Source organism: Cydia fagiglandana, chromosome 23 (assembly GCF_963556715.1).
Source record: "Cydia fagiglandana chromosome 23, ilCydFagi1.1, whole genome shotgun sequence".
NCBI classification, from domain to species: Eukaryota; Metazoa; Arthropoda; class Insecta; order Lepidoptera; family Tortricidae; genus Cydia; species Cydia fagiglandana.
The window spans coordinates 7,753,309-7,774,949 of NC_085954.1; the positions used below are offsets into that span (position 1 = coordinate 7,753,309).

The 21,641-nt window shown below is 42.9% G+C and overlaps 1 protein-coding gene across 1 annotated transcript in view; it reads left to right on the top strand.

Annotated features, from left to right (window-relative positions):
- Nucleotides 1–21,641, top strand: part of LOC134675758 (uncharacterized) — a 43,486-nt gene that overhangs the window by 17,535 nt on the left and 4,310 nt on the right. Inside the window, exons 14-38 of the mRNA XM_063534068.1 lie at nucleotides 789–925; nucleotides 1,261–1,393; nucleotides 2,183–2,300; nucleotides 2,761–2,877; nucleotides 3,183–3,314; nucleotides 3,776–3,854; nucleotides 3,956–4,086; nucleotides 4,403–4,560; nucleotides 4,800–4,857; nucleotides 5,153–5,277; nucleotides 6,176–6,333; nucleotides 7,574–7,700; nucleotides 8,282–8,442; nucleotides 10,139–10,285; nucleotides 11,637–11,778; nucleotides 12,699–12,834; nucleotides 13,730–13,935; nucleotides 14,739–14,907; nucleotides 15,769–15,885; nucleotides 16,551–16,744; nucleotides 17,394–17,520; nucleotides 18,461–18,638; nucleotides 19,041–19,150; nucleotides 19,862–19,993; nucleotides 20,980–21,153. Coding sequence (XP_063390138.1) covers nucleotides 789–925; nucleotides 1,261–1,393; nucleotides 2,183–2,300; nucleotides 2,761–2,877; nucleotides 3,183–3,314; nucleotides 3,776–3,854; nucleotides 3,956–4,086; nucleotides 4,403–4,560; nucleotides 4,800–4,857; nucleotides 5,153–5,277; nucleotides 6,176–6,333; nucleotides 7,574–7,700; nucleotides 8,282–8,442; nucleotides 10,139–10,285; nucleotides 11,637–11,778; nucleotides 12,699–12,834; nucleotides 13,730–13,935; nucleotides 14,739–14,907; nucleotides 15,769–15,885; nucleotides 16,551–16,744; nucleotides 17,394–17,520; nucleotides 18,461–18,638; nucleotides 19,041–19,150; nucleotides 19,862–19,993; nucleotides 20,980–21,153 — 3,466 coding nt within the window. The remainder of the gene's footprint in view (nucleotides 1–788; nucleotides 926–1,260; nucleotides 1,394–2,182; nucleotides 2,301–2,760; nucleotides 2,878–3,182; nucleotides 3,315–3,775; nucleotides 3,855–3,955; nucleotides 4,087–4,402; nucleotides 4,561–4,799; nucleotides 4,858–5,152; nucleotides 5,278–6,175; nucleotides 6,334–7,573; nucleotides 7,701–8,281; nucleotides 8,443–10,138; nucleotides 10,286–11,636; nucleotides 11,779–12,698; nucleotides 12,835–13,729; nucleotides 13,936–14,738; nucleotides 14,908–15,768; nucleotides 15,886–16,550; nucleotides 16,745–17,393; nucleotides 17,521–18,460; nucleotides 18,639–19,040; nucleotides 19,151–19,861; nucleotides 19,994–20,979; nucleotides 21,154–21,641) is intronic.

Sequence of the window (21,641 nt, forward strand, 5' to 3'; positions counted from 1 at the left end):
TACGGCGGCGGATTGGAAGCCAATGGAGTTTTTGACGGTAGTAAGACACGTGATCGTACTTCCGTAGGCCGAAACTGAATCTTATACAGACATTCTGTAAGCGCTCTAATTTGTCTAGGAGTTCTTCTGTCATGTCAAGATTTACAACGTCGCCGTAGTCGTGTAAAGGCAGTAACAGAGACCGCTTAGAGAGCGCTTGTCCAGGTAATCCGCATGATCCAGACCCTGGAGGATTAGTGCGAGTACCACACCAATGTCGTTCCCTTCTTAGTGTGCTCGCTGCTGCTCGCATGCCTTGCTTGGCTACAGTGCTGCAATGCGTCCTATGCGACGGCTATTATAATGTCACACTACTAGGCACTGGCCCAACTGGTTGGCCTGTGCTTTGTCCAGGTCATCCGCATGATCCAGACCCTGGAGGAGTGCGTGGACCACACCAACGTCATCCGTTTCTTCGTCTGCACGTTGCAGACAAGAGACCAACCAGCTTTTTTTTTTTAATTATGAATGGGCTTACTCATGGCCACAGACTAGCCGAGGCGTAGACGTGGCCTGGCTTGAGACGTAACAACCACGACCTCGAAATTACGGTACCTAAGATGTACCATCACCATCAGTCCATCACGCTTCGCGTTTGTTGCGCCATGTAGGGTTAGCTAAATTGGTTGTTCAATACTTGCGCTCTAGAATTTCCAATTTAGCAAAAACCCTAAATAAACAAATAATAAATAAATAACTCTCAATGTTCACGGAACTCCTCAGGACTTTCACATGGTGTTTTCTTACAGATACGGCTTCTGCCAAGTCAACAACTTCACCCACGAGCCGTTCTATACGCGAGCTCCTCTGGACGATGAGTACAAGAACATCTTGAACCGCCTGTTCTTTAGCCTATATTGGGCCATGTCGATACTTACCTTCACCTGTGAGTCGAATTACCTAATTGAAATATTCTGCCCTAACGGCCACTGACGGCAGGCGTGGCTCACTCCGCTATTTCATCGCTTTGCTACAGGTAGCTAAAAGTACATCCGTTCCACACCAATTTTGGTGGCTAGCAATAAGTCGCTGTTTTTTTTTTTTTGTCGCAGTCCCTGCTGCGACCGTCTCCGACCCCGAGAACCCCTTTTAGTCGCCTTTTACGACAGGCAGGGGATACCGTCAGACCTGATCGTAACAGATGCATTTTGTTAGAGAGAATACTATTATTTATTCTGTGGAATGTAGTTAGTAGTTCATAGATGGTTTGCGTGTGTCCAGGTCATATAGAGATGGTGCAAGGAAGCTCTGCGTTGAATATGTACACTACGATTCTGCTGGAGATATGCATCGTAATGAGTATCAGTATCGAGGCTGTCTACTCCGCTACCATCATGGTCACCACCGCTTTCAGGTTTTTCTCTTTCTATTTGCTTACAAGGGGTATTTGACTACTAAGTCAAATCAGTATCTTTTTTCGAACTGTGAAAACGATTTGCCGCTATGGAATGGGGAAAGGGGATGGAGTACATTTCCAAACCTTCTTTAGAATTAAAACTACCAAGAAAACATAATGCTGAAGTAAATGAAAAGAAATGAAAACATTTATTTTCAGGCAACTATTGGCTTTTTATTTATTAGGTATATACATACCTTAAAACTAGCATACAAAATATATCTTCAAACTAAAAACACAATTATGGCTGCGATGCAGTTCGCAATCCCGCAGTGTCAGGGAGCCGGCCGCGGAACCGCCGGAACTTGACACCTTTCGGCCAAAACTCCTCCTTGGTGAAGGTCGCTAGATGTTCAGTCGGAACGCTCAGCACAAAAGAATTAAAATTCACACTGTGTCGAGATTCCAACTTCACGACCCTCAGGATGAATCCGGACGTAAAAGCGGTTCAGGCCGCGTAGCCAAAATGCCAATCGCTTACGCTCCGTAGCGATTGCGAGTATCGCAACTGTCACTGTGGCACTAATATGAAATAGTGATAGATACTAAGTTTCGTTGTAGAAGCGATAGCGATTGTAACCTTGGCTAGGCCGCCTGGTTTATTTTTCAATTCTTCTTCATAAAAAAGTATCTTTGATTAAACCTCTAATTCAGTCATCCATAAAAAAATCGATATTGCAGTGCTCAAGTAAAAGGGGTACCAGTAAATATATTTTATTTTTAATTTCAAAATGTATCGTGTTTCAGAGAGAGCTTCGACTCGTGCATCGCAGACGCACGCAACTTCCTCATCCGCCACCAGGTGCCGCTGCAGTTGCGGCAGCGTTTCCTCGAGCATTTGCAGCTCTGCTGGGACACCAGGAAGGCACGTTACAGACACTTAACATACACACACATACTCCACTTGTATTAAACACTGCTTACTCTCCAGGTGTTGCAGGTGTAGAAGTTTTATCGAACGCCTGCAGCTCTGTTGGAACACCAGGAAGGCACGTTTCAGACAACACACACACACACTACACTTGTACGTAATAAACACAGCTTACTCTCCAGGTGTTGCAGGTGTGGAAGTTTGAACGCCTGCAGGAGCCCATTTCTCGAACGGTATTAGACTAATATTATTAGTGTGTTGCCATGGTAACCCATACGACATGACAGTTCGTGGACTAATAATATTAGTCTAATACCGTTCGAGAAATGGGCCCCAGCTCTGCTGGAGCACCATAAAGACAGAATAAATACGCAACCCAAAAAAATTATGAAATGAATGAAGGTTGATACAATTTTTGCTGAACAGTATCCATTGTTGTTTGTTTCTCACATAGGCGTACTCGATGACATCGAAGCAGAGCTCTGTGTTCTACGACCTGCCTCCCCACGTATACCAAGACATCCTGGCCCGCCAGCGGAGCAAGTTCATGCTCTGCATACCGTTCATGAAGGTCTGTTCAATCACCCTCGTCTCCAAGCCGCGTAGCCAACATGCCAATGTCGCCCTAATATGGAAGAGTGATAGAGACACAAAGCGTTTCGTTGTCGAAGCGATAGCGATTGTCACCTTGGCTAGGCCGGCAGGCTAGCCTCAATCAATATTTACAAAAAACTAAATAATATAAGTAGGTAATATTAAAGTCGGAATCAAGCCTAGAAATCGAGATTAGAAGCAATACCGAACATTGCTGGCTTGATGGTTGGCTTCTAGAATGCTGGACTTATTATTTAGCCAGAGCTTTTGTCGACTCCCCAGCTACTAAACAATGAAGACTTAAAGAATGTGTCTTCCAACGCGCGCATATTCTACTGCGCGCCGAACGAGATCCTGCTGAATACTGGAGACATCAGCACAGAGATGTTCATTATCAAGAAGGGCTTCTGCGAGGTTATTTTTATTATTATAATTATTTAAATGGGCTTACTCATGGCCACAGACTAGCCGAGGCGTAGACGTGGCCTACGATGGAGCGAGCTCTCCCAGAAGATGCCTGTTCACTCTTGATTTGAAGCATATCCTTTTCTTCCATATCTCTCTCTCGCCCGTCATCTCATCATTCACTCGCGTTGGTTTCATATCATCTCTCACCTGTCTCTCATACAGTCCATCCACCTTTTCCTCGATTTTCCTCTCCCGTTAATTCCCTCCACGTTCATTCGTAATACCTTTCTCGTCACATGACTTTTCATCCCTCCGCATCACTTGACATGACCGTACCACACTAGGCGATTCGCTCTTACTTTTTCTACTATGGGTGCAACTTTCAGGCTTCCTCTTATATACTCATTCCTTATCCTATATATCAACCTGTATATCAAGCTAATTAATGTTGTTGGCTTGTCTTTCAGGTTTTAAACCCCGATACAAAAGAAGTGGTTGGCACGTTAATCACAAAAAGTCATTTCGGAGTACTCGAATGTATATTTCGTAAGTGTTTTTTCGATTTACCTCCTTATACTGTTTGCGTTAACTGTACACCATTGGTGTTATGTTTTAATATATTTACGAGGCCAGTATTATTACTTCAGGTTTCCCAGCTTTCTATACCGTACGGACGACGACCCACGTGCTAGTATTCGCCATCTCTAGAAAATATCTGCTGCAGGCGCTAGAGGTGCCTCAGATAAAAGACGCCATCAACTTTGCTAAAGACCAAGAAGTGAGCAAGCTGATTTTTGATATTTTCTATCCGATTTATTAAATATAACTTGTGTTTAACGCATTCACTGCCAGGGGGCGTGGCCTAGGAACAAACTTGTATGACGGTGGACGCACATGTGCGTCGGGGCCAGTGCATGTGTTAAATTAAAAATAATGCTGTTTTTTTTAATAATTATCTGGTACTAATTATCTGGTAATTATTTCATGCATAGTGTGAAATAATTTATTTTTAAAATACAGTCAAATACTTTTACCCTTATATTTACCCTTACATTTACGCTTATACTTACCCTTATTGTAATATTTGTATTTAGGAATACAACCGGCTGCTGATCCCTCGCGAGCCGTTCTCCGCCTACCAGCCGCCGCCCCCCGTGCCGAATAGGGAACGCTTCAAACTGCGCAGGAAACACGAGAAGGACTCTGCCTTCCTCCAGCCGTTCAAGAAGTTTGGCTTCTTTTCTATTTTAAGGTGAGTTTTAGTAGTTTTTGCGGCTTCGCCTATTCAGACGTGACTGTCTAAATACGGTTTAACTCACTCACTCTACAAAACAAACTTGTGGGCTTGTGTGGCCATAATTCCAGTACCTATATACAGATGTAATGCTTAATTATGTTCAATCGTATTTTCACGGACACATAGGTACGAAGTTACTAAACATGTCTTGCTTCAGCTAGCAGTACTTAATTTTATATAATCGACTGTTTCAGAAACGTGTTCCCCCGTTTCACTTTCCGACCGGACAGCACCCTGCTTACTCGCTACGAGGTACCTAAAACCTTCTAATACCCAGCGTAATTATTGCAGTTATTTTTAGTTCTATTATAATTCGAAATTTAATTTAATGTTGTCCTTTCAAAAGGAACTCAGCATGCGTATTATGGATGGGTTTATTCACGTCATAAAATAATTGTCACTTTTTGAAACCGCGGGATAGAAAGAGACAAATACCTTTTACGTGATAAAAATCATGTAGACAAGAACGACCATCATATGATAATACATATCCAACTTTGGACTTTATTTTATAAGGTGTAGTGATGTTTATGTCTCTAAACAACAGGTTTGTCGCTCGTTCTGCGCAGTCGCAGGCACGTTCATCTTTCCGTGCTACACTTATATGGTGCTGCAGTTCCCCGCGTTGTACTACGTGTCGCTTATACTCGACCTATCGGCCTATACCGACGTGTAAGTACCTAGCAGTCACGCTGCGTCTTACGTAAGCGAACAACTCGCGAACGCGGCGACGCGGCGCGGCGGGCCCAAGGCGTTCGCGTTCGCAACGAGATGGCCCACGTAGGACACTTCTATAGGTATCAAAGGATTGATTTACCCCGCGCCGCATCGCTTCGCCGCGCGTTCGCGTCATATTCGCCTACGTAATACGCTGCGTTAGGGGGGCCTCGCAAAGCCAACCTTTTTATTACCTTACGAAAAGACATTTGGTTGTATGTAGTTTAAATGTAACACTTTAAACTCTCGCGTGTAAATAATACATATACTACAATATGTGTACTACATAATTATTTAATTACACAAACGGGTATATCGCGATATAATTCATTTTCCGTGAGCTGGTGCAACTTAGCTGAAACGTCGGAATTTAAGGTGAAATGAAATTATATCGCGGTAGACCCGTTTGTGTAATTAAATTCGGAGTTTAAATGGTCAACGTACCTAAGTAGTTGTTTCACCCACATCCATTTCATGGTTTGACCCACAGCATACATCATAGGTACCATCACTCTCCGCGAATGTTGCGCTATTTAGGGTCCTAGCTAAATTGGTTCTTCAATACTTACGCTATAGAATTTCCAGTTTAGCAAGAAACTTAAATGGCATAACAGTCCCGTGTGGTGACTGTAGATCAGTGGCAGATTTGCCCTAAGGCACAGTAGGCCCGGGCCTAGGGCGGCAAGATATTTAGGGGCGGCAAATTGTGACAAAAAATTCGCTGATGGTAACAAGAAATAACTCAAAATGTAGTCAATATTATAGGTGCCTTGAAAGGGGCGGCTACAGGGCCTGAGGCCTAGGGTGGCAAAGACTGCAAATACGCCACTGCTGTAGATACTGCATTTTACAGAATCTTCCGCCTGTTCGTCGGCTTCTTTGACGATAAAGGCATCCTGGTGTACCACCCGGCGAACACGGCCGCTCATTACCTTCGGGGCGCCTTCATGTTGGATCTGCTCGGCTGCCTACCTCTGGAAGACCTAGAAGTGTCCTTGAAGCATTCTTACGGTAAGTACAGTCGCCATCAGATATATCGGAGCGACCAAGGTGCTCACAAATATCTGAGCACGCCTCTATTGTCAAGGCGTTAGTGCTTGTTCAGATATTGTGAATACCTTGGCCGCTCCGATATATCTGATGGCGGCTGTACATGGTATACATACGGGTCAGCAGCCAAGCGGGCGAGGTCACAGAATAATAGTACTAGGTACAGAAGACTTACTCCCTAACAAAACACGTCTGTCACGATCAGCGCAGATATGGCCGCTAGGTGGCGACAGCGCTGCGCGCGGCTTATGGCAAACCCCAAATTTGGGGTCGAACGGATGGAGTTTTAGCTACCTGTAGCAAAGCGACGAAATCGCGGAGTGAGCCACGCCTGGCGAGGTGTTCAAAATGATCTTGACGCGACTTTATTGTTATGAGATTAAGAGCGCGTCAAGGTAATTTTGAACCACTCGCCCGCTTAGCAACTATTGCTGCTTACTGTACATGCTGATAGCACAGTTCATGTACCTACGAGTAAAGAGTAGCAGCGGAATTGAACCGACGCCTTTGATGTTTGCGTAAATGCCGACACCTTACAAGAACACAACAGGGTTGTCACAGACTTTTACACAACTGCCCAAAAAACTGCACATTTCAAATAAGACACGCCAGCCCTGTAAATAGTATCGAGCTACTATCAATGGCGATATTAGCGATGTATGCAGGTCGGGTGCGCGCGACCCACCCCCCGCACCCCGCACGATTGCCCCGTCTAGACAGTTTTGTCGAATGGTTTTTTTGGCTTGTTTCTTTCTGATTAGTTAGGAAAGACCAATTACTACGTAGTAGTGGCCAATATACATATAACTATAGTTCGTTTTTTTAGCATTAGAAAAAAGGTAAACAATCTTGATGTGTCTTTTAATTGAAAAACACGTTTTAAAAATAAGTCACAGCAAATATGTAACAATTATGAATCTAATACGATCATTTATATTCTTCTGCTTTCATGAGTAATAGTTACTGATTATTATGTATTTAATAAAGCGTTTTACAATTAAAAGACACGTCAAGATCGCTTACCTTCTTGCAACTTCTTTCTAATGCTAAAAAAACGAACTATAGACGGTTTCGTCGAATGGTTTTTTTGGCTTGTTTCTTTCTGTTGAGTTAGGAAAGACCAATTACTACGTAGTGGCCAATAACTAATAGCAGCCACCCTAATTTCATTGACTCCGTCAAACATGAGCTAATGTTACAGGTGACCTGTACCAGGTGACTGCTATGAAGCAGGCCCTGATGCTGAACAGGTTGCTGCAGCTGTACCGCCTGCCCGGAACCTTGGACATGCTCACCAGCTTCGTGGAGCGTCGTGACATCATAATAGTGTACGTACCAACAAAATCTACCATGAAAGGACCCCTGGGGCCCGTTTCTCAAAAGCTTGTAACTTGTAATACAAGTGGAAGTCCCTGTGGCGTCTCCTCTAGCTGTCACTGCCAACGTCTTGCCATAATAATCTAACAGATGGCGTTAGGGAGCTAGAACGTACAAACTGCTAAGAAGATAGTACGTCTAGAACGCAATTAGTATGTGAGACCTACATCGCGCTTACGGAGTTATAACGTCAGTTGCTATATAGGTAATATATAACTTCCGACCAACTCTCACGGACTTCGGTCCCCAGGCATAACACCCGCCTGGAGAGAGTACTATTGCTTCTCTACCTTCTACAGTGGAATTTGTAAATTGATGTAAATAATATTGTAAAAATATATTTTGTAAATACTCTCCGCGTCTTCTCTTGTACATGACATAGTTTCCCCTACATACTATCTACATCCCTTTCTAAGTAAAGCTGTCAAAAGGTGACATCCGCTTTGTATTACAAATTAGAAGCTTTTGTTAAAAATTAATTAATTAATGTCTATGGCGGTTAAAAGGTTATAGAGTATTTATCCTCTCCCAGGTTCAAAACTATCCCCATCTTCCTGACGATCCTGAATGTGCTGACGGTTTGCCTCATCTTCTCATCGGTGCGGATATACCACTCGGAGGACAACACCCGGTGGGCCTTCGTGCCTTTCAATGACCCCGGGGGCTCCTGGATACACCTGTATAATAACGCTTGTGAGCATAGTTACTTCACTTTTTAAGGCACTTGTCCCACCGCCGACGATGAGCGATAAGCGAGTAGAACGATAAACTAGAAACGAGTGGGCGAGCGGCGAGAAGCGAGTGTTAGCTTCAATAGTTTTGTCGCTCGGCTATAGGCGAGTGTTCGAGTGCGACGGGCTATTACTCGCGACACTCGCTCGGGCGGTGCAGCGTAGTCGAACACGCAGACTGATTGGTCTCGCAGCTTGAGTTCAACTACGAAGCGAGCATCGCCGAGCGAGTACCGCTGAACTAGTTTTATCTTATCGCGGCGACAAACTAGTAGAGCGAGTGTTCTCGCCGGCATTGTGAACAGCCAGCGATGAACTATGAATATATGTGTCTCTTTGTCTTGCTTGTATGTCTTGCCTGAGACGCAAACCCAGACCCCTTATCTTATAAATTTGACTGCTCTTCGCTAGTTAGGCGTGGGCGAATGGGGCCTACGCTCACGGCCTCGCGATTAGGGGGAGCCTCGCAAAGCCAACCTTTATATTTATTTGATTACATATACGGGTCTACCGCGAAATAATTTCATTATTTTTACTTTTAATTCCGACGTTAAACGTAGCTAAGTAGACAAACTCTTTACTCGTATTGTACAAAATTCAAACACTAAAAGTCGAAAAGAAAGTTGTATTGTATTATTTTAGTAATGGTTGCTAGAAGAATGCTTCTACTCTGTTAACGAATTCCTGAAAAGAAATGAAATTGCCCGTAGCTATTAAGTATGTAAATTATGTAATTAAATGTACTGATTATGGTTTCGTAAAAATAGTTATACTAGAATAAGTGTTTATATTTGCATTTCTTTACTGACAAAGCATGTGAAACTCAATATTTCTTTTGTAAATACCTTGTAATGACCATGTTTTTAGCAAATAAAATTTCTGATTTATGATTTCTGAAAAAGACATAGGCGAACTTATCCCTTTGAGGGATCTCTTCCAGTTAACCTTTGAGTAGATGAGAGGAGAAAGTGAAAAGAGGGTGACAAATACAGCAAAATGTACAACAAGGTACCAGAAAGATAAAGGATATTTATAAATACATATAAAATTTATAGGATTAACATACAATATACATATTACACAAAAAGGAATAGGGAAAATATACAAAAAATTGAAAAGAATTAGATATTTATTAATTTATACGGTCTAAGTATATCAGGCGTGACTCACTCCGCGATTTCGTCGCTTTGCTACAGGTAGCTAAAAGTATACATCCGTTTCACACCAATTTTGGAGGCTAGCCATAAGCCGCGCGTGGCGCTGTCGCCACCTAGCGGCCATACCTGTCCTGATCGCAACAGACGCGTTTTGTTAGTGAGTGAGTCTTCTGTAGGTACCTAGCACTATTATTTATTCTGTGTCTACAGTATGTGTCTGACCATCGGGCTTTAATTCCAGGGCTTGATTTTACTCGCTAAACTGAGCTACTTTTACTATGGGACCAACCATAAAATCGGGGAAAAATGTATGGCTTTTCCATCGTCGACATCTGATCAGCCAAAATGTATGAAAAAGTAAAATTTTTTTTGGGATTTCGTGTTTTTTGGTGCCATAATAAAAGTAGCTCAGTTTAGCGAGTATAATCGAGCCTTGGATTTAAAGCCCCATGGTCAGTAACACCCTGTATACATAGGTAAATTAATTATTTTCACCCGTAGTTCGCTTCAACGTGACGGAGACTCCTTTCAACCTGCACGTGGGGTGTTACTTCTGGATCGTGTACGAGGCGACGACGACGGGATATAACACCATAGCGCCCTCTAACCTTCATATAATGAGCGTGCTGTTCTGGAGTATGGTGCTCGGTGAGATTCTCTATTTTATAGTTTACTAGCAGCCCCGGCTTCGCACAGGTTAACAAATTATACGCCTAAGGCCCACTTGCACCATTCCACCAACCCGGGGTTAACCAGTTAAACCTGGAGTTACCATGGTTACCAGTACAATTTGACACTAGGTTAATGGTTTAACCGCTTAACCATGGGTTAGTGGAATGGTGCAAGGGGCCCTAAATCTTCCTCAAGAGGTATGTTATTTCAAAAGCATTAATGTAAGGACCCTTCTGCATGTACCGTCTTTACCATGAGGGCACAGGGGGCCCGTGCCCAGGGCCCCCATCCTCGGGGGGCCTGAAGGACAGACAGTAACAGTATATTTCATTACCTATAATAAATAGAAGATCATAGCGTCGGGTGACAAGCAAAAGTCACTAACTAACACCATTGAAATTATTGGACAATTAACCGTGTTAGGCCCACTTGCACCATTCCCCTAAACCGGGGTTAACCAGTCAAACCGTTAATCAAGTGTCAAATTGTACTGGTAACCATGGTAACTTCAGCTTTAACGGGTTAAACCTAAGTTAAGTGGCGCTTACAAGTGTAATAAAGTGCATTGTTACTTAAATTTTTTGATAGTACTTAGTGACTTTTGCTTGTCACCCGACGATAGTAGAAAAATGTTAGTTTAATTCGCTTTCTTTTTACTTTCCAAAAGGGCCCAAATTCTTATGTGCCCAAGGGCCCCAGCATAGTTTAAGACGGCCCTGCCCTTCTGGGGCCATATGTTTCGCGACCAGGAAAAATAGAATACATACATGAAAAGCATCAAAGGGGAGCTGTCAAGACTTTTTGGTCCTACAGGATACCTACATCTCGATTATAAGTATTCTAGGAAATAATTTTTTGTGTCTGAACTGACTATAACTCTTTTGAAGTCTTTTGGCAAAGGCATGTCTGCCCATCTATGTTTTAAGGGAGTCCCCTCTGCCAACAAACTGTTTTGCAGTTTGGCAGAAGAAAAAACTGTATAAATAGAGGGTTTATTTCGCCTGAATATTTTTTTTACAAGCTTTTATTTAGTTTCACCTGACCGTTGTCTGTCTATGTCTGTCTGTAACCAAATCTTGCAAGTTAAATTTGATCCACTTCCCGGTTTCCGATTGAGCTGAAATTTTGCATGCATGTATAAATCGGATGACAATGCGATATTATGGTGCCACCGAGTCTGATTATGGAGATAGGAGGTGGCCACAACCTAATTGTTAGGGGTTTTTAGAATTGTCTCGATGAGTATTAGTTGTTTGTCGTAAGAAAAGTACAGTCAGCGATAAAAGCTTGTACCAAAAATGAAATTTTTGCCAAAAAAATTTTTCAGGTTCTCTGGCAACGATCTACATGTCAGTGCGCATCATTAGTCTCCGAGCGAACGTGGACAGAACGCTGGCCGCCTACCAGGAGCACATGCGGGACTTGCTGCAATTCATGCGCCGGGAGAATCTTGATAAGCAGCTGCAGAAGTAGGGTCGTTGCGCTAGTTTCCGTCCGGTGTCAGTTTCCGTCCACTTGGCGAAATTTGATTATAAATCTTCATTCCTGCACAAATTTGGTCTTCTTGCAATCCTTAATATCTAAACTATTTATCTATCTACATAAAAATTATATTTCGTAAGAAGCAAATTATAAATGAAATGTATTATTTGCTAATCCGTCAAGTGGACGGAAACTGACACCGGACGGTACACTGACGCAATTACCCTATATAGCTTAAAATCACCCACCTCTTTTCCTCCTCGCGTTATCCCGGCATTTTGCCACAGCTCATAGGAGCCTGGGGTCCGCTTGACATTCCTAAAGTAGGCACTAGTTTTTACAAAAGCGACTGCCATCTGACCTTCCAACCCGGAGGGGAATAGTTTCCCCTTATTGGGATTAGTCCGGTTTCTTCACGATCCCGTTTTTACCCGATTTTGATACGGTACGGAACCCTAAAAAGAAGCTGATTTGATTAGTAGGAAAGTACCCAATTTTCTTATAAAATGAAAAATTGTGGCTCCCTTATAAATATATTTTTGTCACGTTATGTATGTATGTATGTATGTATGTATTTACTTTATTGTACATAGAAATATAAACACGAGAAACACAGTTACAGAGTCAATTAAATACAACAAAGGCGAACTTATCCCTGAATGGGATCTCTTCCAGTTAACCTTTGAGGAAATGAGTAGGACAGAAGTAACGATGAATGACACACAAAAGCAAAAGTGTACAATCCCTAAAATAAATAAAATGCACGTTTTGAATACACATTACTCCAAATATACATAAATAGAAATATAACAATACAAGAATACATATACATATAATATATATAGGTATAAATAAAAATAAATAAATACTCAACATATATATATATCGTTATATTTCGTGATTCCAGAGAAATCATGGATCACTACGAATTCAACTGGATAAACACTGATAGTATAGACGCGCGCAATGTACTCAAACTATGCGATCAGATCACTCTGCGGAGCGACGCCATAATGCACCTGTACGGAGCTGCATTCGCTAAGGTACTAAATTTACCTTATTACAGTAGTGTTAAAAAGTGACAAATCAGTAGGACTGTCTCGTTTCAATCATAGACAGAGAGAATCATACTATCTGTGTCTTACACTAGTACATACTTGCACCCAAAAGAAAAGGATGGTTAGTTTTCCTGGTTGTTACTGACTGACAAATTGGTTTGACCAACTATATTTTATCTCGTGGATTAAAGCCAACCATAATACTCGTACCCTTACAATGGCTTAAATAACAAGGTTTCTTTAATAAGCACTATAACAAAGAGCGACTTATGGTAGACAAAACAGACTTGAGGATTCGACTTGGAAAAATCCTACCAACTGCGCCATCTAGTATTGGAGTTTGAATCAAACGCAGGTTTCGAAGAATACTTAGGTTTTATTTTAATATTAAGTTATTTTTTACTGTAGTACTTACTAAGTACTTACATATCGTTACGGAAGCTTCAGCCAAAGAGTGTGTGGCCATCCATTTGACATTGCATATATCATTTTTTTAAAGATACGTTTCGAAATATTCTATACTGATACTTTTGTTTCGGATACTATTACCACAGATATTACAAACATAAGTCTCATATAAAGTTGGTCAAGCAGATCTTATCAGTAGAAAAGGCGGCAAATTTGAAAAATGTAGGCGCGAAGGGATATCGTCTCATAGAAAATTTGAATTTCGTTCCTTTTTTACTGACAAGATTTGCTTGACCATCTATAGTTTGTCAAAGGACTGTCTCATTTCAATCATAACTAGACAGAGAGAATCATATTATCTTTATCTTACACTAGTACTAGCACCCAAAAGAAACGGATGAGTATAGTTTTCCTGGTTCTTACTGACTGACAATTTGGTTTGACAAACTATATTTTCCAACATTTGTTTCAGTGCCCGATCCTCTCTGACTGCGACGTATCCCTCCTCCGCGTCCTGGGCCGTGCAGTGCGCAGCATCCACTTCCTAGAGGGCACCACCATCTTCCAAGAGGACGACGTGACCCAGCACCTGTACTTTGTTTACAGCGGCCAGCTGCAGCTGAGGACCACTGACTCGGCAGAAGGAGTCTGCAAGGTCACTAAACTTGATGTTGGAAGGTGAGTTCAAGATCTTCATTTTCTTTCTATCTTCTATGTAGTCACCACACGGGATTGTTATGCCATTTGGGGTTCTTGCTAAATTAGAAATTCTATAGCGTAAGTATTGTTCAACCAATTTAACGGGGACCCTAAATGGCGCAACAATCACGTGCGTGTTGGTACATCAAAGCACTTAGAGAAAGAAAATTGTAATAGTGACTTTACTTGGTGTTGGAAGGAATGAACATAATTATCTAAAGATCTACTGCCTTTTCCATCTATACTGGATCTGATATCCGCCCGAGCAGTCTACAGCATTTCGAAGCTAAGGTTTTTAGACTGGATTTAGAGGACTTTCAATATGCTTGGTGTTGGGACTTGTTAAGTTGTTACTTACGTTTAATCTGACCTTTTTTTGGGGCCATTGCTGAGCTGACAGTAACCACACCCTAGAGGGCACAGCTATATTTCGTGTACAGCGGCCAACTGCAGCTCAGGACATTTTTAAATAATTTTCCTTTTTTGGTTTTATTAGTCGAATCTAAAAACTGAGTGGAGTCCTCAAGTTATTCGGGTGTTAACCTACTTGCATGCAGGGCCGTCTTAAACTATGCTGGGCCCTTGGGCACATAACAATTTTTGGGACTTTTGGAAAGTAAACAAAGCAAATTGAACTAACATTTTTCTACTATGACCTTCTATTTATTATGGGTAATCAAATATACTGTTACTGTCTGATCTCGGGGCCCCCTGAGGATGGGGGCCCTGGGCACGGGCCGTGTGCCCTTGTGGTAAAGACGGTACTGCTTGCGCGTCGACAGCATGGCGGGCAACCTGTCGGACGCGGTGTCGTGGCGCGTGCGCTCCCGTCTGGTGGCAGCCACGGACGTGCAGCTGCTCCGGATGCGGACCAAGGCGTTCCATGCCATCGTCCGGGACTGCTTCCCGTTGGTGCTGCAGCTTATGGCGACGCATCGACAAGATAATCAGGTTAGATCGTCTATCTATAGCCTCCTGAGTGTAAGGCCTGAGTGGACGCTCGAGTTGGGCGTGCAGCGGGGCGAGGCGTGCGGCGTGTGTGACAAATGCAAACGTATAGGAGCGGCCTTAGTGCACGCAGCTCAAATCATTTGTGAGCCCGACGCCACGCTGCTCGCCCCGCCGCCGCCGAACGCTCCGCTCCGAGCGTCCACTCAGGCCTTATGGCTCCTCTACACGATGGGCCAACGCCGGCCACTCCAAGGGACGCAGCCATGCGGTGGAATGAGATAGCAATATCACTTGTTCCCTCTAACGCATAATTACGTCCCTTGAAGTGGCTGTCGTTGGCCCATCGTGTAGAGGAGTCATTACACTTAAACTAAATGTAAACTACAATGTACAATATGCAATCTAAATTGAACCTTTCATGAACCAAATAAAGTAGCATTTCTTTTATTTCATTGCTTTTTAAAACAAACGAAATTCGTTCCAATTTACTTATAGAATAAGGTTCAAATAAAAAATTTGAAAACTTTTTAGGCTGGGTCTTACGAGGAACTGTTCGCGTTGGAAGGTTTATTTCATACACGCTTGCGTCGGTCAATCGAAATAAGAAGAGACGAATAAAACAAAATTATACGAGTATTAATAAATGTACGCATACAAGAAAATAGAGATGATAATTCCATTGTTAAAAATCATATTTAACAATTTCGTGTAATCGTATTACCTACTCAGGTACTGGTACCTATTCTGTGACAGCATGTGTGATTTCACCGTTGTTGAATTCGCCTTCCAACTACATAGGTATATTACTTACTACATTTTTCCATATGAATGTAATTAGGTACTTATTTATCTTACTTTTAGTTATGTATCAAATCTAACGCTACTGGTGAATTTCGGCGGACGTCGTCGAAGCCCCAGAACACAATATTCATCAAGCATCTCGCTATCAAATCCAAAATCAGAAGCGGCATAGTCCAGGTATCCCGAGTGTTGCGGTAATTAAATTTTGTGTTTCAATTTTCACTTTTGGCCCTGCTTTAGGCCTGACTGGGACATATTTCATCAGACAGTTAACAATGTAAAATAGATTATTGAAGATGTCCCTAAAAGTTCACATTTATCGTCGCTTGTATTTCCCATCACGCACTTCGCAACGCTGGCAGCATTTCCTCGCTGGATTGTTAGACTACTACACTGAGCGAGGAAGCTGCCAACTCTTCGGTCTCCTGTGGCGTCTCTGAGTCTCTTCGATATGTAGGTTTGAAGAGACTGAATTCTCTCATAATGAAAAGTTTTGCATTAAATCTCACACGCTTACGCGTAGTCAAAATTTTCTCTACGTCATTAGTGCTATAGACCGACCGCTTAAATGAGTCCTCGCCTGCGCGGTACGGGGGCGACGGGGTAGGACGACTACGGGCGGCGGGGAGGGTGCGGGCGTAGGCGCGGACTCATATAATGGCTCCTCTACACGATGGCCCAGCGCCGGCCACTCCAAGGGACGCAGCCATGCGGTAGAATGACATAGCAATATCACTTGCTCCCTCTAACGCATAAATGCGTCCCTTGGAGTGGCCGGCGCTGGGCCATCGTGTAGAGGAGCCATTTAATCGGTCGGTCTATAACTGAAAACTTATTTACAGGTATTTCTCATAATAACCTCCATGCTCTGCGTATACATGGACCTGTACAACGCCGGTTTTCAAAACAACTCTGTACCGGTATTGGCGTCGTTATACACGCTCGATGTATGCTTTCTGATCAAGATTGTGCTGTACTTCACGTTGCCACGACTAGTGAAGCTGCCGACTGAGGATCATGAGAATGCCAAGATGACGTTAGTGTATTCATTCATTAATTAATTCATTCATTTCCCTCCATATCTCAGGATTGGCCTTACGGGTAATAAGAATGGGGCATGAACGCTAGTAGGTACAGCGCTACAATGTGATAGTTTGAATTTGATTGGCTAAGCGCCTTTGGATAACCCTAAATTTGTTCAGTATCTGCCTGGCAACATAAATTCAGGTATAGCGCAATATATTAGGTATACAGTATGTTACTGACCATGGGGCTTTAAATCCAGGGCTTGATTTTACTCGCTAAACTGAGCTACTTTTACTATGGGAATGGGACCAACCCTAAAATAGGGGAATTTTTTTTGACTTTTCCATAGAAAACGTTGATTTTTGATCAACCAAAATGTATGAAAAAGTAAAAATGTCTTTCGGGATTACGGGGTTGGTGCCGTAATAAAAATAGCTCAGTTTAGCGAGTAGAATCGAGCCCTGGACTTAAAGCCCCATGGTCAGACACAACCTGTATGTACTGTCGGTTTCGACCACGGTGACTGTTTCCTCTGAAGGCGTTCGTGTGCCCGCGAGGCACAGGGCAAAACTTTTATTTCGATGCGAGGCCCAAAGTGAAAGCCTGAGACCGAAAACAACTTTTAACTTTTTACAAACAAATCTACATATATCATATAGGTACTTCAAAAGCATGGAGTTCAAAGTAGACGTGGCTTCGTTCGTGCCCATCGAGTTGTTCTGCTTGTTGAAGAGTGACCCCTGGCTCTTGCTGTCCTGTCTGCGTCTCAACAGGGTTCTGAGGCTTGTGAGTGTAATGTACACTGGCGTTCAAAAGTGCATGGACATGTTTCAACCGTAATATTAAGGCATTACGGTCGACATCCATCCATGCACTTTTGAACGCCACTGTACAATCGGCAACAGACGTTGCTAAACGGGCCCGGTATGCAAAATGATCTTGACGCGACTTTATTGTTAAAAGAATAAGAGCGTGTCGAGGTAATTTTGAACACCTCGCCCGCTTTGCAACTTCTGCTGCTGACTGTACCTATGTTTGTAAACATATAGTGAGTCCTTCATTACAAGCTTTTTAGTATGTAAGTTTGTTAGTGTGGGTCAAATCTTTGAAGCTAAATTTAACCGACTTCCCAATTTTCGATTGAGCCATAGACAAAAAGTTCTCTTTGATTGTAGCAAACAAATAAACAGATTATAGATGGTTAAACAAATCTTGCCAGTAGAAAAAGGCGCGAAATTCAAATTTTCTATACGACGATATCCCTTCGCGCCTACATTTTTCAAATTTGCCTTTTTCTACTGACAAGATCTGCTTGACCAACTATATCTATCTATCTATGTTTCTAGTTAGTAAGTACATTTTTAGGGTTCCGTACCCAAAGGGTAAAACGGGACCGTATTACTAAGACTCTGCTGTCCGTCCGTCTGTCACCAGGCTGTATCTCAAGAACCGTGATAGCTAGACAGTTGAAATTTTCACAGATGATGTATTTCTGTTGCCGCTATAGCAACAAATACTAAAAACAGAATAAAATAAATATTTAAGTGGGGCTCCCATACAACAAACGTGATTTTTGACCGAAGTTAAGCAACGTCGGGCGGGGTCAGTACTTGGATGGGTGACCGTTTTTTTTTTGTTGCCTTTTTTTGCATTATGGTACGGAACCCTTCGTGCGCGAGTCCAATTCGCACTTGCCCGGTTTTTATCACTAAAACTATTGTTGCAGGCAACAGTATCCAAATACCTGAAACGCTATCAGAAGCGAGCTACAGAGAATCTGTTGTTCAGCACGTTGACTCTCATCATGTGGTTTACAATTTTAATCCACTGTTTGACTTGTCTATGGTTCTTCATCGGGCTTAGCGTAGACCGCGCTGAACCGGGGCAGTCTTGGCAATATAGCGGTAAATATAAGTATATAACTAGCTTAATAATAATAATAAGAAATCATTCATTATCATGATGGGATTTACAATCCACATATAGTCATTCAAAACGCAACGTGGAGTTGGCAGAGATCATGGCGTTGTTTAACTTGTCTGTCTATCTTGCCGCATGATATGCATGCACTGTGCACACCGGCTTGCGCGTGCGTGACGTGCGCGTGCGCTAAAATGTTGGAGCCGCACACGCACACGTCACGCAAGCGGTGTGCCATCTCCCATAAGGATCTGTATACTACAACGCCGCACGCGCACGTGCACGTCATGCACACGCAGCCGGTGTGCATAGGTCTTAAGTCTTAGGCTAATCAAAAGATAAAACTATCTAATTTCATTAAAATGTAATAATTATGTTTCTTGCAGATTCCGGGGACCCGCTTTGCGACAACAAATACATCTGCAGCGTGTACTTCGTTCTGACAAGCTTCGCTCACAGCGGTGTTGCTGACATAATGCCCAAGAAGGAGATAGAGGTACAAACTACAGTATCATTATTGCTGACGTAGTAGCCGACGTAGCCCTGACAGCCGCCAAGCTTAAATGGGACTGGGCCGGACACATCTGCCGTATGCCAAACGACTTGTGGGCCAAGAAAACTACCGAGTGGACACCAAACATAGTGCGGCGTCACGGCAGACCTAGAAGGAGGTGGCGGCACGATCTTGACGTCTTTCGGAAAGATTGGCCTAATATTGCCATAGAACGAGACGCGTGGAAGAAAGAGAGGGAGGCCTTTGCCCAGCAGTGGGACACAACAGGCTAACAAATAAAATAATAAATATTGCTGACGACACCGTACTGTGCAGCGACCCTGCCTACTGTGTACTGTGACCCTGGTGTGAAGCCGACGGTCCTGGGTTCGAATCCCGGTAAGGGCTTTTATTTGTGTGATGAACAGTGAACACGAATATTTCTTTAAGGCCAGATATTGATTGCAACTCCTCTGGTGTTTTAGTTGTTAGTCTGCTCGTATACCTCTGATATAGAAAAACCGTTGTTTGCAGAGGTTAATACTGACGCGAAGCTGAAACTCAGTAACTGACTCAGTAACTCAGTATCTAGTGAGCGTCAGTAACTGGCAGGAAGTTGCGCAGGATCGGGACAAATGGCATGCTCTCGTTTCGGAGGCTAAGATTCTCTTTGGATCGCTGAGCCAAAATAGTTAGTTAGTTAGTTGTCTGCAGGTGGTGTACGTGTCAGCTCTCCTGATCATCTCTCAGCTGATGTACGTTGTGTACGTGGGCGAGTTCTCCAACATCGTGCATTACGCGTCTTTCCGCGCCTTCACCTACTACGCCAAGTTTCTGGAGCTTCAGGTAAACTTGGGTATTACGAGTGCGCCACGATAGTACCTATTACCCGTATGTCTCACGAGCTAGCAATCAGTTTTGGCCGAAACGTTAATCATCATCATCATCATCTCAGCCATAAGACGTCCATTGCTGAACATAGGCCTCCCCCTTGGACCTCCATTCGTACCGGTTGGAAGCGACCCGCATCCAGCGTCTTCCGGCGGCCTTAACAAGGTCGTCCGTCCATCTTGTGGGTGGACGTCCTAAGCTGCGCTTGCTATAGTTCGTTTTTTTTAGCATTAGAAAGAACTTGCAAGAAGGTAAGCGATCTTGACATGTCTTTTAATTGAAACACGCTTTTTAAAAATCAGTAACTATTACTAATGAATAGCAGAAGAATATAAATGATCGTATTAGATTCTAAATGGTTACATATTTACTGTGACTTATTTTTTAAACGTGTTTTTCAATAAAAAGACACATCAAGATTGTTTACCTTATTTCTAATGCTAAAAAAAACGAAGTATAGTCCGTGGTCTCCACTCGAGCACTTTTCGACCCCATCGGCCATCTTTAATGCAATTGAATATTCTTGACCATTAACCAGTACAAATTGACTCGTCAACTATAACCGTCCGTTACCGTTAACACTTCAATTTGTACTGGTTAATGGTCAATTGCAATTAACGTTCGGCCAACACTGCTAGAAATATACTGCTCGTCTCTTGTAAATGAATACAATACCATGCAGCAGTTAGAAAAAGAACAGTTTCTGGCCGCGTAGCCAAAATGCCAATCGCTTACGCTCCGTAGCGATCGAAACGCAACTGTCACTGTCGCGCTAATATGGAAGAGTGATAGAGAGACATAATGCTTTTCGTTGTCGAAGCGATAGCGATTGTAACCTTGGCTAGGCCAGCTGATTCGACCAGTCTTGTAAAAACCAATATACTTCACGCGCTCCACTGTTCGCCTGCTGCTTTGCACTATTGACCTTCAGATTTTTTTAGGACTACCTAAAGAACAACCGGGTATCACCAGCGCTGATCGCCCTGGTGAACAAGTACGCAGTACTGCTGTGGCGGGAGGCGCGAGGGGAACAGTTGCCCAAGTTTCTTGCCGACGCACCTCTATGCCTCAAGTTAAAAGTCATGTGTCAAGCCTATAAAGATGTTGGAGATCAGGTAAAAAGACAATCGTAGGGTTTGTAGAGCTATAGGGATCGTGCGCAGTCTGTGCGGCAGCATAGGAGCCTTCAGATTTTTGGCGCGAGGCGTAAATATGACGTTTATGCTTCCGATGTAGCCCATAAGATGGCAGAACCTATTATGCTCAAGGAAACGTATATACCTACGAGAACGGTAGATGGTAGCACTTGCTTTGGCAATGTACAATGTGCATGTTTCCGATTGAGGCCACAAGGTGGCCGACTACAAGTTAGATCGTAAGGTTATTTCTTGTATTAATAATAGTAATAAATAAATAAAAATAAATAATCAATATTGTTCTTTACAAAAAGCCTGAACCTTTGTGCGTAATGCGTATCCATTAGAAGCTTTGTCGGTAAATAACTTGCCTACTCTTATTCTTCTTCTTCTGCCTCGCCTTTGTCCCGTTACGCGGGGTCGGCTTTCCCAATCATGCGACGATATATATTTCTTTCTTGGGTAAA